At 43.7% G+C, this 16741-nt stretch overlaps 1 protein-coding gene across 1 annotated transcript in view; it reads right to left on the bottom strand.

The window, feature by feature from the left end:
- Positions 1-711: 711 nt before the first annotated feature.
- LOC101595853 (myocardial zonula adherens protein) overlaps positions 712-16741 on the bottom strand; it is a 102514-nt gene continuing 86484 nt past the window's right edge. Inside the window, exons 12-13 of the mRNA XM_004662499.2 lie at positions 12727-12827; positions 712-1566 (exon numbers count right to left, since the gene is read on the bottom strand). Coding sequence (XP_004662556.2) covers positions 1470-1566; positions 12727-12827 — 198 coding nt within the window. The 3' untranslated portion in view covers positions 712-1469. The remainder of the gene's footprint in view (positions 1567-12726; positions 12828-16741) is intronic.

Below are 16741 nucleotides of genomic sequence, written 5' to 3'. Positions count from 1 at the left end.
GGGACCAGGAAAAGGGAGATTTTGTAAAGGAAGAACTATGTATTTTCTTTTAAAAAGTCTTTAAAAGCCTTTTAAAATATATTTTATTTATTTATTTATTTATTTATTTGACAGAGAAAGAGGGAGAGAGAGAGAGAAAGAGAGAGTGGGTGTGCCAGAGCCTCCAGCCACTGCAAATGAACTCCAAACACATGCGCCTCCTTGTGCATCTGGCTAACATGGGTCCTGAGAAGTCGAACCTGGGTCCTTTGGCTTTGTAGGCAAATGCCTTACCCGCTAAGCCATCCCTCCAGCCCATATCTAAGTCTTTTTAGAAGGTGTGTGAGCTAAATGCATTTCAAGACTTTAAAAATAAACACACACAGCCAGGCATGGTGGCACACGCCTTCAATCCCAGTACTCAGGAGGCAGAGGTAGGAGGATTGCCTGGAGTTCGCGGCCATCCTGAGACTACATAGTGAATTCCAGGTCAGCCTGAGCTAGAGTGAGACCCTACCTTGAAAAACAAAACAAAACAAAAAAGCAAAAAAAGAAAGAAAGACACACAATTTTATACATTATCATGCTTCTAGGGACTGTTGGAGAGCTCACTGTCACTGTCATGGGACCTTGGCACTCATTTGAGAACCTACTGTTCCCTATCCCGTCTACACAGTCATGGATGAAAGACAATGGCAACGGTAATACAACAAAATATATGGTATTTATTAAACATATGCAATATAGGTTATAATATCAAACTCGAGCATGCACAGATTACTCATTCATTTAACAAAAATATCAGTTGATACTGAAAACATTAAATGATTAATTTCCACAACATACAAAATTTTTTTTAAGTTAAAGTGAAAAAGAAAAACAAAATCACAGCTTGAATAAATAGAGTGATTTCAGCTGGTCCAATAAAGGTATTAGGTAAAAATGAAAACAAGGGATTAGCATATTAGAACAAAGCTTGTCTGGCCCACACAATCTCTAACCATGGCTCCTCCCACAGCCCTGCAAGGAATCCTTGCGACTGTGTGCTGGGGACCACCCCCCGCCCCTCCAGGTTCAAGTTTTACCAGGTGCCCATGTCTCTCTAAGACAGGCATCTCTGTCAGAGAAACACGACATCTAATACTTTTATGGGTATACAAAACCTTCATGCTGTAACAAACCATCCTGGTGTGAATAACATGAAATCTCAAATGAATGCCCTTTTCCCTCACAACCAAAATCTAGCAAAACAGAAAATAAATAGTGAAGTCGGTGTCCACATGGAAAACAAATGACAAAGTAGGAGGTTGGGTGCATGAAATGTAACCAAGTGGACCTCACTCTTGCCTGTCCCCTCTGTGTCTTAGAAGCAGACACCCACTCTGGCTTTCCCTGTGAGGATGAGGAAACAACAGCCTCCCTTTTTTGAATCTAAGCCTCAGGGATCCAGGGCCTTTGCACATCTGTAAGAAGCTCGCGTCTCCAAGTGCCTAAGTCAGTGTTTTCTTCGTTGTTAACTCCAAGACTCTTGTGTAAGGGGTGTAGTTTCTAGAAGGCATCACGATTTCACGAGTCCTACCTGCTTGGCTGAGAAATTAAGAGAAGGCAGAACAAAGGAAGATTAAACAAAACACTCCATATTGTTCACGTGGAAGATAACTCTAGGAAATGGTTTTTTAACACTTACAAAGATGAAGGGCTGGGGAGATGACTCAGCAGATAAAGCGCTTGCTGACCTGAGTTCAGATCCCTGGAACCCACATAAACACTGGATGGGAGTGGTGCCCCACCTGTAATCCCTAGAATTCACTATGTAGTCTCAGGGTGGCCTCGAATTCATGGCAACCCTACCTCTCTCTGCCTCCCGAGTGCTGGGACTAAAGGCATGAGCCAGCACACCAAGCTACACTATATCTATCTCTCTCTCTCTCTCTCTCTCTCTCTCTCTCTCTCTCTCTCTCTCTATGACAGAGAGAGAGAGAGAGAGAGAGAGAGAGAGAGAGAGAGAGAGAGAGAGAAAGGGAGGTAGAATATAGGCACAACAGGACCTCTAGCCACTGCAAATGAACTCCAGATGCATGTACCACATCTGCATCTGGCTTATGTGGATTCTGGGGAGTTGAACCTGGATCCTTAGGCTTTGCAGGCAAGTGCCTTAACCCTTAAGGACATCTCTCCAGCTCTAGGCTCACATTTTTATTCTAGCAAGGTTCCTATGGCACTGCTGAGGGATGTCTGTGGAAAGCTTGGTTGTAAGGTAGGTTAGGAAATTCTTGTGAGTAATAATGTGAAAGAGAGATCATAAGAATTCTACCAGAAGCGAAGTCAAGAGGAAATGTTAAGGACACACTGGGAGAATCACCAGGACTCGGTGACTAAGATATGGGACTTTTGTTTATTCAGTTTTTTTGTTTGTTTTTGCTTTTGTTTTCAATACTGGGGAATGAACCTGGGGTCTCATGCATGCTAGGCAAATGCTCTACCACTCAACTACATGTTCCGTCCTGTTTTCATTTTTGTTGTTATTCTTGGACATGTGTGTGTGGGGGTATGTAGTGCATGCACATGTGTGTGCAGATGTAAGTGTGCATACAGGCAGAAGCCAGAGTAGAACATTGAGTGTCCTCGTTGCTCTTCTGCTTTGTTTCATCGGGATAGAGCCCCTCACTGTACCTGGAGGGTTTTGTTTTGGGGGTTGTTTTCTGGTCTAATTGTCTCTGCCTCACTTCAGACAGTCATACATGGCGATATCTGACATTTATGTGGGTGCTGGTGATCAAACTCAAGATCCTCATGCATGTGTAACAAGTGCCTTTACCCACAGAGCTTTCTCCCCAGCCCATGTTTTTACTTCTTAAGACTTTTTCTCATTAAATTACCAAAGCTGCCCTAACTTCACTCTACTCCAAACTCGCCTTGAGCTTGTGATCGAGTAGCTGAGATTATAGGCATCTGCCATCAGGTTTGTCGATAGCAGAATATCTACACACACACACACACACACACACACACCATGTGGTGCATTTTAATACATTTAATACAGAATTAAAATACATTTTAATATAATATATGTGTGTGTATATATCAAGTACATAACTATATTTCTAATATTCTCTTGAAATTAAGTAAGTCAGGTGACTGAATGAGCAAAAGAACTGACATTACTTCAGGTTTAAAGAGTGCAGACCTTCTATGTAATCCTCCATCTAACCATGTCTCCCTTTTATGCAGAGGGCAGAGTGAAGGAGCCAGGAGAAGCCCAAAGCCCAGGAAGTTTCTTGAAGGAATCGTGGACGACTGTGTGGAGTGAGGCCCATCCCAGCTGCCTGGAACTGTGATGGAGAAGCTGACTGATAGAGTACTAGGCCCCTGAGATTTGTGGGCACCACAGCTTCATTCCTTATCCCAACTAATACAATGACCAAATGCACACAACACCTGTGGGTTGACTGACTTCCTTCTCACCACTTCCCGTGTCTAGTCATCCATGAAATGGTAGTCTCGAGGTGTATCAGATGTGGAAGGACAGACCTCGCACTTCTCACATCTCCCCCAAAGATCCGCTAGATTCTCCATGTGTTCAAGCCCCTACTCTTACAATTGTTGATATGCCAGTGGGAGCGTCTCACACCACACTTGAGCCCAGTGTAAAGTGCAATGTCTGTGAGGTGAAGACCACAAGTCACTCATCTTTGGGACCTCACCCACTTACACAGGCTAGGGATGGAGCTGTCAATCTACACACAGATGACAATGAAACTCATAGGGAATTCTGTGGAGGGGGTGGTCATAGTGTCACCCACCACAAACAGGAATCCAAGGGCCATGACACTTCAAGGAGTCCCTGGTGACCCGAGCAGGCAAATAAAGGGAATGGCAAGGGGCAGGAAGCAGATGGCAATGTGAGTCAACTCCTGTGAAAATTCCTTGTAACAGAAATGGTCTCCCATGACAATACTCTAAAAGCCCATAAAATGCAGAAATATTTACAAAGGTGAGCCTTCTGGGTTTCCAAACCAGGCACTCATATCCCAACCTTTCAAAAGCGAAATAGGGAATTTTATTAAGCCAATCACTAGGAAATAACAGAACTTCAAGAGCACAGAGCTTTTGAATAGCTAAAGTTCACCTGTTTTCTTTAACACAGTTGGGCTATTGCTGGCCTTTTTTTAATCCACAAAGGGGCTGTTCCCTGGGGAGGAATAATAGCAGAATAAAAAACAAAGCTTCAACAAAGCTACTTTATATTCTGATCTCCACCACAGAAAGATGAAAACAGCATTTAAAGCACTTATTGTGTGCACAGTTCTAATGTCCATGCAGAATATTTGTCACCAAACTGCACCTACTAAGGCACAATTAATGAGTTTACTAGAAACCATGTTTCAATTCATGAAGGGGAAGAAAACGAAAAGCTTGTCTCTCTCTTGCTCTGTGGGTATGTTTTGATTTCCACTTTTCTCTGTAATTGAAGGCTAGATGACTTGAAATTGTTTTCAGTGACTCAGGTAACATGTACCATACTTCTCAAACCAAACTCCAGAGTTTTAAAAGAAAAGACAGGGCTGAGGCAAAGGGCTTGCTCAGCAGACAGCATTGGTACACAATTATGAAGACTTGAATTTGGATCCTCAGAACCCATATTGAATGCCAGCCATTGTGGTGCATGCCTGTAATCTCTGGTTACAGTGCTAAGGAGGTGGAGACAGAAATATCCCTAGGGCTTGGTGGCTACTTAGTTTAGACAAATTGGTGAGCTCATTTCAGTGAGAGACCTCATCTCAAAAAATAAAATGGAGAGCAACCAGGGAAGACACCTGACACCAACCTCTGGCCTCCACTTGCACACTGACGCATATATGTTGCACTTGCACACACATGTGCACCCATACCTATGAACATGCATACCCATAGTCACAACACACACACACACACACACACACACACACACACACACACACACGGTATTTAAAAGCTCGTGAGTCACAGTGAGTCACTTCTCACCCTCTCCCTAGCCCAGTCTATAATGAGACGATTGCTCACTGGGAATTCATGTGACCCAAAGATGAAACAGAGGACAGGCAGAAGTTGGGGAGAGGAGACCAGAGACAAGGACAGGGTACTGAGGAATCTCGTATGGAGAATGGGTTTCAGGCACACTGGTGACAACAGCAATGGGAATTTCTGAGGATGTCATGAGGGAAAGGACTGCACAGGATAAGTCATCTATGGCTGAGCTGTGGCTGCAATACCCCAAGCTGGGGTTACTGGGAGAGTGGTGGCGAGGTCCTCGGGGTGAACATGAAGGCGCTGTGCCAGGTGCGTTGCGCCTGTTAGTTCATGCGGCTCTCTCATCAGCCGGCATCACAGGGGTGGAATAGTAAATACCTTTTTATTTGGATTTCCGAGGAAGGGTTTTGCATTAGTGCAGGCTGACCTGAAAATTCACTATGTCGCCTCAGGGTGGCCTCAAACTCACAGCGATTCTCCTATCTCTACCTCTCAAGTGCTGGGATTAAAGGCGTGAGCCACCACACCCAGCTCCTCAAATAATTAAATTATTTTAAAATTTATTTTTATCTGAGACGAGAAAGAGAGAGAAGAAAAAATGAGCATGGCAGGGCTTCTAGCCAGTGCAAACAAACTCCAGACACATGCACCATCTAGGGACCTAGAGAATTGAACCTGAATCCTTAAGCTTCTCAGGCAAGTGCCTTAACTGCTAAGCCATCTCTCCAGGCTTTCAAATACATTTTAAACTTTCTTTTTGTTTTGAGGTAGGGTCTTTTTATATAGCTCAGGCGGCCCCTGGATTCATGGCAATCCTTCTGTGCTAGCCTCTCAGATCCAATCTTCCTTTTCAAGGTGAAGCAACTGAAACTCAAAAAGTCTGGTTCTAGGAGGTGTAAGGGAGACAGTTCAGTGGGCAAACTGCTTGCTGCACAAGCAGAAGGGGTGAGTTCAGATCCCTAGCGCCCATGTTGGACATGCGTGCACACACCTGTAATCCCAGTGCTGGGGAGGTGGGAGACAGATGATCTCCAGGGCTTGCTAGCTGACTTATCTAGCTAAATTGGTGAGCTCTAGGCTTAGAAACAGATCCTGTCTCAAGAAAATGAGGAGTGTAAGTAACTTAGGAAGATACCCAGCATCCATCTCTAACCTCTGCATGCTCCTTCACATGCCCCCACACATGAATATACATACAAACATGAACACATCACACGCATACACATTTTTTGAAAAGGAGGTTGGGAATTTGCCCAAAGCCACACAAGAAGAAAGAGGCAGATGTAGGAACCAGGACCCAGGGTTAGCATCCAGGCCACTGTTAGAGGAACTGATTTGAAGAAAGGGGCGATGTACAGTGTGCAGACCATGTAGACGCCAGCTGGAAGTGGTGAGGCACGAGGACTTCTGCTCTAAAAAGAATCAGCCACAGGGAGGGAAGGCAAAACTACCAGCTGAATCTTGGCAGAAATGACCGGAATCAAGAGAGAACCATAAGGACCTCTTACAGTGAGGTCCTTGGAGGAGAAAGGCGATGGAGGACAGGCCAGACGAGGCAGGGAGGGATAAGCATCAGGCATGCTTCTGTCTAGGCAGCATTACCGAAGGCCACCGGAGAGACAGCTCCATGTAGGCAGTACCTGCTGAATGCCTGTTGGACAGGTGGCTTTCTAAGCTGAGGCAGGGAGAGCCTGGGCTGATCAGTGAAAGGACCAGAACTCTCTGCCCTCATTCTTACACTCCACTGATGGGAGAATGTCCAAACCAGAGGCAAGGATCGCCTCTTCTCAGGCCTTTACCAAACATACTAGCACGTTATATGCAAGTCCCTGCTTGATGTCTGTATATCTCTCGCTCTGCAGCCAGCTCACTAGCACCAACTAAATGCCAGGTGCTGGGCTTGCACGAGCGTTCTGAGGTAAAGGCCTCCTCAGTGTGGGACTATTGGGAGGCCATGGCTTCTGTGGGATGTGTGGTCTCCCTCACAGGAGGTACTTGGGTAACTGGGGGGGGGGGGTCTTTCAAGGCGGTCCCTCTGTGGCCATCTGCTGCCTGCACGGATAACCCAAAGGAAAAAAGGAAAGGGATCTTGTAATGAACCTCCAACACCATGAGCCAAAACAAAAGTTTCTAAGTTACCTCAGGGATTTCATTATAGTAACACAAAGGTGTCTAATACATGAAGCTCAAGGTAGGAACCTCGTGCTCCTGTCCACAGGAGTGCACAGTGCCAGCGGGAAACGGAAAATGGGGAGAAGTCCTTTTCAAGAGGATATAAGTGACACTATAAAGAAAAAGCTATTTAAATTTTTTAAATGTTTTTTTGTTCATTCTTATTTATTTATTTGAGAGTGACAGAGAGAGAGAAAGAGAGAGAATGGGCGTGCCAGGGCTTCCAGTCACTGCAAACAAACTCCAGATGCGTGCACCCCCTTGTGCATCTGGCTAACGTGGGTCCTGGGGAACTGAGCCTCAAACCAGGGTCCTTAGGCTTCACAGGCAAGCACTTAACCACTAAGCCATTTCTTCAGCCCCTATTTCAATTCTTCCCCCAGTAGGACAAAATAGCAAAGCAGGGGACACATCATAGGGGGTGAAGTGCTTTCCATGCAAACTTGATGACCTAAGTTCAGATCCCCAGTACTCATGGTAAAACTAGACATGGCTAGCCGGGCATGGTGGTGCCTGCCTTTAATCCCAGCACTTGGGAGGCAGAGGTGAGAGGACTGCTATGAGTTTGAGGCCACCCTGAGACTACATAGTGAATTCCAGGTCAGCCTGGACTAGAGTGAAACCCTACCTTGAAACAAAACAAAAACAAAAACAAAAACAAAAACAAAAACAAAAAACCATCCAACCAAATAAAAAACTAGACACGGCCTATAATCTCAGTGCTGGGGAGGCAGAGACACATGGAGATCCCCAGGGCTGGCTATGCCTTCACACACACACACACACACACACACACCCCACATAAAGACAAAACAGGAGCCGGGCATGGTGGTGCACGCCTTTAATCCCAGCACTCGGGAGGCAGAGGTTGGAGGATTGCTGTGAGTTCAAGGCCACCCCAAGACTCCATAGTGAATTCAGGTCAGCCTGGGCTAGAGTGAGATCCTACCTCAAAAAAAAAAAAAAAAAAAAATCAGCATTGCTCTGACCGTGTGTCACTTCCTAAAGCAGCACCTAACACTGCGGGCTGAGGAGGTGTGGGCAGGAAGGCTCCTGCCCCTCCACCGGGAGGTGTGTGCTGTGTCTGGAGCACACATGCGGGGACTGCTCTCTTGTGTCAGCTCAGGCCTTTTATTCCCTAAGTCCTACAGTCTCACATAGTGTCTGAGGGCCCCAAACAACTGAGGGTTTAACTGAAGAGACCGTGCATACTAGTACACTGGTCACCTCACAAAACAATAAAGTAATTCATAAATTCATGAAGGACCACCAGTAAAATTAAGTTCATGAAACTGCCTCAGCATATCCAAATTCACTTGTATCAGGCAACACGTTTTACATGTAGAATCATAGTAGAATGCAACTAATGACAAGTGCTTAACTTCAGTCCAGTTTACCATGCTAAATGTTTCATATATATTGTCATTTAATCCTCATAGTAACCCAATAACGTGAGAAATTACCATGTTCCTTTACTTAAAAAAAATTTTGTTTATTTTTATTTGTTTATTTGAGAGCAAAAGACAGAGAAAGAGAGAGAGAGAGAATGGGCGCACCCATTCCAGCCACTGCAAATGAACTCTAGATGCATGCACCACCTTGTGCATCTGGCTTACATGGCTACTAGGGAATCGAGCCTCGAACCGGGGTCCTTAGGCCTCACAGGCAAGTGCTTAACCGCTAAGCCACCTCGCCAGACCCTTCCTTTACATTTTAAGGATGAAAGAGACAAGATTTCAGAAACATTCATCAACCTGCCCAAGGCTGAAGTCAGCTAGCAACTGGCAAGGCAGGGCACCCAGGCAGCCCGAGACTGCCCAACTGGGACCCACTGCTGGGTTCTTTGTGGGAGGAGAAAAAACAAAACACTTGCATGCCATTACAGCTGAACTCGATCTTCTTTCTGACCCAAGGTGTTCTGCAGGGGCTGTTTACACTGCGCTAAGCATGGTGGCACACACCTGTAAGTTCAGCAGTTGGGAGGTGATGGCAGGAGGGTTGGGAGTTCAAAGTCATCCTCTGCAACCTGGGGCACCAGATCCGACCCCATAACAAAACAAAAAGTGAGATAACCATCGGGCTGGGGACAAGGCTCAGCAGTTAAAGATGATTGCTTATTACAAAGCCAGCTGCCCAGGCTCAGTTCCCCAGTACCCATGTAAAGCCAGAAACACAAAGTAGCACATTGCCTTCGAAGCTCATTTGCAGCGGCAGGAGGCTCTGGCATGCCCATAATCTATCTCTATCTCTCTCTCTCTCTCTCTCTCTCTCTCTCTCTCTCTCTCTCTCTCGCTCCAATCCATCAATCCTTGAAAACATTCTGGAATCTTTCATTCATTAGGTGTAAGTCTAAAGTCCAGGTAAGAACCAGGAATTTTGTTAGAACCCACACAACACAATTAAGCAACTCTACCTACAGTGGTGTTTCCAATGCTCCCCCTAGACTCAGAAACCTGACCTTGCACCCTTGCTGTGTGGCCTCCACTGAGTTACTTTCTTTTCTAGGCCTAAAATTTTAAAATATTTATTTATTTATTTATTTTTATTTGAGGCAGAGAGAGGGAGGGAGAGAGAGAGCATGGGCACAACAGGGCTTCTAGACAATTGCAAATGAACTCCAGACACATGCACCACCTTGTGCATCTGGCTTACGTGGGACCTGGAGAATTGAACCTGGGTCCTTAGGCTTTTCAGGCAAGTGTCTTAAGTGCTAAGCCATCTCTCCAGCCCATGTAGGCCTCAATTTTATTTTCTATAAAACTTGGGGTGGTGGGAAGATGGCTCAGTGGTTAAAAGTGCTTACTGCACAAACCTGACAACCAGAGTTTGGATCCCCCAGAACCCAAGTGGCACATGCTTCTGTAATCCCTGTGTTCCGAAGGCAATGGGAGGTAGAGTCAGGAAAACTCCAAAGCTTGTGAGCCAGCTCGTCTGGCCTTTGACGTGGAAAAGTCACAAGAGGTGGAAGACAAGGTTGTCCTTTGACCTTGGGAGGTGTCGGCAGGAGGATCAGGAGTGTACTGTGGTATACATCACATGCACACATGCACACACGCACACATCCTTGGAGATTCATCTAGATCAGGAAATTCTGGTTGGATTTTGACCACAGAACTCTCTATTAAAGTCAATCTTACTTGGAATCCAGCATTCAAAACACAGTACATTTTGGGGAGTGGTTCTCCGAGGCCAAACACCTCAATAGTCTTCCTCTAGCACACTGTCACCAAGATCTCTTCAGGAAGCCCAGCTTAGGGCAAGGTCGTTCTAAGAAGCCAGTGGGAACCCTGCTTGAAGCTCCCCGGCAGGTCCTTCTCCTCACCCCAGGCCCTTCCCTGTGCCTTCCACATAGTAGGTGCTTCATAAATACCGGAGAGGAAACGGATGAAATATTATTCCGCCCTTTCGGAAATGCGGATATGTTGTTTTCATTTCCTCTGCTGACTGACGGAGGTAGTTAAACTGCTAGGACGGATTCGGGGGCGGGGGTGACCAAATGTAACTTTTATGGAAAAGCTGCTTTAGATACTGACGTGGCTTCCAAGTTCACTGTGGCCATAAGTTAAGGGTCTGTCAGCACTTCCATTATGAAAACTGCTTTGTGGTTTCATAACATAGCCATAAAAGTCTGCCTCCGGCTAGACTTGGGCATACAAATTGAAAAGCTTGTTCTAAGCCAAAATGTGGGGAATAGAAAACAAATAATTTATTGGTTTCAGACATGGTTTTGTACCTGTCTTAGCCAAACAAGATTTATTACGTGGGCAATTAGAGTGGACTAAGCCACTAGGTTTTTGAAAAATTTGACAAAGAGGGAAATGGCCATGTTATTTATATTTCAAAAGGGGTCCCATACACAACTGATGATTCTTTTTGGTTATATTTTCATCAGGTACATTGTATGACACATTGATAAGATCTAGAAAATAAACAAATATATATCCTGCCTTTTAAAAACACTTTCTGTTAACTACATTAGAATGATAAATTTAGATTGGTTCAGTGAAAATTGAGCAATATAAACAAGAACAGTCTCAAGAAAGAGCTTCATGTTGCTCTGGGTAAGCTCTTTTATAGTGGCAAATGGTCCGTGTTATTGTCATTACCATCATCATTATTATTAGCATGTTTGTATGCATGTTCGTGGTCCCAGCTTGCTTCCAGTGCACAATTCTGCTTGTATGCATGTTCATATCTGCATAGGTGCATGTGTGTGCATATGCGTATGGAGGGGAGACAATCAAACGTGTCATTCTTCAGAAGCAGTACTCCTTCGAGACAGACTCTCTCACTGAACAATTACGCTAGTCTGGCTGGCCAGTGAGCTCTGGGGATCTACCTGTCTCTTCCTCCCTAGCATAGGGATTACAGGTGCACACCATCATGGCCAACATTTTCAATGTGGGTTCTGGGGATTGAACAAAACAAGTCAAAAATTTAAAAGATAAAGCAGGGAAATGAGGTCTGAGTAGACCACACTGAGAGGGTAGAAGCCTGAAAAGACTTCTGAGGAAGCTGCTGACCTCACGATTTGGGAAACTGAGTCCTCAGGAAAGAAAGAACTGCTAGAAGACATCCTTCCGCAAGTAGGATGAGAACCCAGGGGACTCCTCAGCCCCACGGGTGGCTGGACAATCCCTCTTTGCAGATGCAATTACTAACTACTCAAGGGCCCAGGACCGGGCCTGCCTCTGGACCACTACTGACTAGCAAAGCACACTCAAAGCCCTTGCTGCCACGCGAGTCCTCCCTTTGTGACTCTGACTACCTGACATTCAAGCCACAGGTCATTAATACCCCTGATGTATACTGTTTCATGTCTTGGCTGAGCACAGTCTGAGCACCTAGAAATGGCAAGTCAGTTTCTGTCAGGAGCAGATGGTGGGGTCATGGGCTGGAATCTCACCCAAGAGGGACACAGACCTGGGTGTGAGAAGCATCTGAACAACCAGCAGGCCAGTCCCTGCCCAGGGACACACTGGACAAGGCTATAGTTGCCACCTGTGCTCTGATAATGAAAGGGGATCGTTAGGCAGGAGTCAGACGTGTGCTTGAAATAGTTGATGAGATTTGGACCCTCCTTCTTCTGTGTCACTGAAGCGCCTTGTGCGCACCTGTTAATCAATGTCTGTCTGCACACCTGCCCCTCCTTCTAGCCCTTACTCTGGGGTAGGAACTAAATCTAATTCTTCTCTGTGTTCTGTTTGGCATAGGGAAGGTACTCGGCAGATATGTGCAGGCAGGGAGGGTGGGAGGGAGGGGAGCTAGGAAGGAAAGAGGGAACAAGGGGGAGAAAGAGGGAGGGAATGGAGGAAGGAGGCAAAGAGGGAAAGGAGGAAGGAAGGGGGCCAGGCCAGCCTTTCCTGAAGTACCCTCCCCATGTCACTCCTTCCCTGTCCCCTTCACCCTACACAAAGACTCTACTCCCTCAGCTATCACCACTATTTTTGAAAAAATAAATTTATTTTGGTAGGAAAAATGCAGTTCTGTTAATAACAGCCCAGTAAAGTATTTGCTTAAGTCAAAGGAGAATTTTAGTCAGAAAAACAGGAAATTCCTAAATACCTGGGTAAAAGATCACAGCCTACTCCAATTTCTCTGGTTTCCACTTCAGTCTTGGGCTGAGTTTCAGTCAAGTAGTCCAGTCTGCTTTGCAGTTCATTATTCTAGAGATGAGAAGGGGGAAAATATCAGCGTTAGTAAACCCAGTGTGTTCTGCCACCAACAGGCACGCTATGACCAGTATGTATTGCTCGACTTCCTCCTGTGACGTGGACTCCTATCACAGTGCATTGACGGAGCATCGCCTACTCAGCTGGGGTCAGTCATTCTGATGCAGTCATTCTGCGTAACTCTCTGTGCATACGTACATATGATCCCGTTACACATAGGTGAAAACACATGTCCTCACCTATTCCCATCTGCTTTTCTCAGTCAACTATTTGTAGGATATCTTTCCATGTTCACTGCTTTTCTTTTTATGACAACAAACTATATTAGTTGAGTCACAGTCTCCCACTGCCTGGATGTACAGTATTTAGTTAACTAGTCTCTTATGGATGGGCATTTAGATATTTATCACATTTTTTGCCATTTAAATAAGGTGCAGCTCAATTTTTAACACTCTCTTATTAAACTATAAAATGAGTAAGTCTATTAATTTAATTTAGTGGGAAATACCTCTATAACCAATTAATTAGTATTTCATAGGTGTGGAAAAATTCAAAATCTCAAACATATAAAAGAGAACAAGCTCCTTGGGATTAAAATTAGCACTCTGAATAGTTTACTTTTCTTCCTTTCTTTCTTTTTTTTTTTTTTTTAATTTCATGCTGGAGCCAAACATCGAATAGGTTGATCATTAGATGCTTAGGAATTGGAAATTTGCCTCATGGGGGAAATGAAAGACAAAGGAACAAGAAAGTTGAGGATGTTGAAACAAAAATAAATGAAGTGATGGGATCTGAAGTTTCCAGGGCAAAACACATCAGAAAGAGGTTAACAGTGTCAATCTCTGTAGCTTGCGAGTCTTCAATGAATTCCTTTTAAAAGCAAATCTTGATATATTTTGGATAATGTTAGATTAAATCTCAAAATCATAATAATTGCATCTGGTCTGCTGACTGAATCATGAAGCACATGTATGCACACAACGAGCACATCATTTGCATGACTAGGAAATAAAGCACAAAGCATTTGTCTTTGTTTTTAAAGTTGGAACAGGAGAAGAGACATTCGTCTAAGATATTGGACAACACACGGAAGCTTAAAAGTTCGATAGGAAGAGAAGCTTCTTTATTGTGGAATGATGTGGGTTGCAGCTCAGGAGCTCTCCCTCTGAATTGGGGGATGCCCCAGCATTGTTATGAACAAGGTTCTGATACAGAGAGAACTCATGTAAAGAAAGAGCTGGGCTGCGGCAGGTCCAGGGGCTCCCAATCTATCACCCAGTGCGGTAAGGAAGACCACCGCCGGCTTACCGTGGGGGCGGACGGCAACATTCTTCTAGGCTTATTTATAAGGAGAGAGAAAGGCAAAAAACTCCCGGAATCTCATGGCCTTCTTCCTTCTCAGTGCAAAGACTTTAGTAATAAGCATTTCACAGACTACTGGAGTGAGGCCCTGTTGTCAGGGGCACAGGAGATGGAATTAGCAAGTGTGTCCTGATTCATACGCAGTGAATAGTGGGCACATGGTCACAAAGCCTTTGCTCCATGCTTCATGGCGGAGGCCTGCAGTCCACGCTGCCCAGCTTATGCAAAATTGCCTGACGTAGGACGTCAGGAAAATGTGGCCATTCCGAGAGGACAAGAAATCAGCAGACACCAATGTTCATATGAACAGATGTTGGACTTTTAAGATAAGTATTATAATGGCATTACAACTGTGATCAATGAGGTCATGGGAAATATGAAGTAGTAAAATATATATATACAAAATAGCTAGGCATGGTGGTGCATGCCTTTAATCCCAGCACTCAGGAGGCAGAGGTATGAGGGTTGCCATGAGTTCGAGGCCACCCTGAGACTACATAGTGAATTCCAGGTCAGCCTGAGCTAGAGTAAAACCCTACCTCAGGAAAAAAAAAAAAAAAATACACAAAAAAACTAAATGGGAACTTGAAACACATAAGTGCAATACCTAAATGTTTATTTATATATGCATGCCTATATCTTAAATGAACTTAAAAGCATGCAGGTGGAAAGGAAAGAATCAATAAATCTAAAGATGCATTGATAAAATTAGCTAAAGGAAGCTGGGCGTGGTGGTGCACACCTTTAATCCCAGTACCTGGGAGGCAGAGGTAGGAGGATCACCATGAGTTCGAGGCCACCCTGAAACTACATAGTGAATTCCAGGTCAGCCTGAGCTAGAGTGAGACCCTATCTAAAAAAAAAAAAAAAAAAAAGATGATAAAAGCTGAAAACAATGGAGTTTTATGAAGCTGTAGGAAACTTTTAATGACAACATAATGATACTGGAATCAGAGAGAGGGAGGAGTGCAAAACAAAAGCAGAAAAAAGAGCATAGGAAACAATGGCTGGAAATTTCCCAAACACATTAAAAGACATAAATTTGCAAACTAAAAAAATTCAGAAAACTCACACCGTATAAGTTCAAAAAGAAATATAGTTGAGCAGTCAAAAACTACAGCTAAAGAAAACCCTTAACAGCAAACTGTTAATGCAGGGCAACAATCTCTTGAATTACCACAGATTTCTCACCAGAAATTTTGGAAGCACAAAACAGTGTATACCAAAAGACGTGAACTTAGAGCTTTATCTTTTAATAATAAAGGTAAAATTAAGATTTTTTTTTTTTACTTTCAGATAAGGAGAACTATGAAAATTTTTACCACCTGGCCTGCACTACACAAAACACTCAATAAAAGTCCCTTGGACTGAAGAGAGATGAGATTGGACAGAAACTCAGTACTTGAGGAATGAATAAAAAGTATCAGAAATAGAAAGCATATGAGTAAATATGAAACACTCCATTTTCTTTTAATTTCTTTAAAATATATGATTGTTAAAGCAAAAATAATAATAATATACTGTGGGCTTCTAATATATGTAGATAAAACACATAATAATTTTTTGAAATTATTAGGTAAATGGACCTATGTCATTGCTCTGCATTTTACATGAAATGATATAATCCTGCCTTTAAATAGATTGTGAACAATTCATGTATATTGTAAGACCCAGAGTAACCATGAAAAGATTTTTTAAGGTATAGCTAAAAAGCCTACTGGCATAATGATAGTCTAAGGATAACTGAGATAACCCAAAAGAGGGAAAGAAATGGGAAATAAAACATGCCAACATGGGGAGTGGAGCACAGAGAGATGGTTCAGCAGATAAAGGCATTTATTTGAAAAACCTAATGGCCTGGGTTCGATTCCCTACTTCCCATGGAAATCCAGATGCACAAAGTGGCACATATGTCTGGAGTCTGTTTGCACTGGCAGGAGGCCTTGGCATGCCCATTCTCTCTCTTTTTCTCACAAATAAATATTTTAAAATTAAAAAACATGCAAGCAATACAAAACAAGAGAAGAGATGGTGAATGGTAGACTTAAATCCAATTCTATCAACAAGACAACTATAAGATTACCTATTGTAATTATTTGCTAATAGATTATGTTTTTTTGGATTATGTTTTAATTAAAAGGCAAAGAGACTGGGCTGAAGAGATTTCTCAGTGGTTAAGACACTTGCCTGCAAAGCCTAATGACCCAGGTTCAATTCCCCAGTACCCACATAAAGCCAAATGCAAGAAGTGGCACATGCATCTGGAGTTTGTTTGCAGTGGCTGGCTCCTGGCACACCTATTCTGTCTTTCTTTTCTCTGTCTCTGCTTGCAAATAAGTAAATCATATTTTTTAAAAGGCAAAGACTAACAGAATATACAAAAAGGTTAAGTCTCAATTATCTGTTACCTATATTTTAAAATACAGAGATACGAACCATTTGAAAAAGAGTGACTGTAACAAGTTAGACCATGGAAACAGTAAACAGGAGAGAAGTGATGGTATATTATCAGCAAATCAAACAGACTTCCAGACAGAGTACCTCAG

Source organism: Jaculus jaculus, chromosome 10 (genome assembly GCF_020740685.1).
Source record: "Jaculus jaculus isolate mJacJac1 chromosome 10, mJacJac1.mat.Y.cur, whole genome shotgun sequence".
Classification (NCBI taxonomy): Eukaryota; Metazoa; Chordata; class Mammalia; order Rodentia; family Dipodidae; genus Jaculus; species Jaculus jaculus.
The sequence above is the reverse complement of the archived record's forward strand: the minus strand, read 5'-3'. Positions and strand labels throughout refer to the sequence as shown.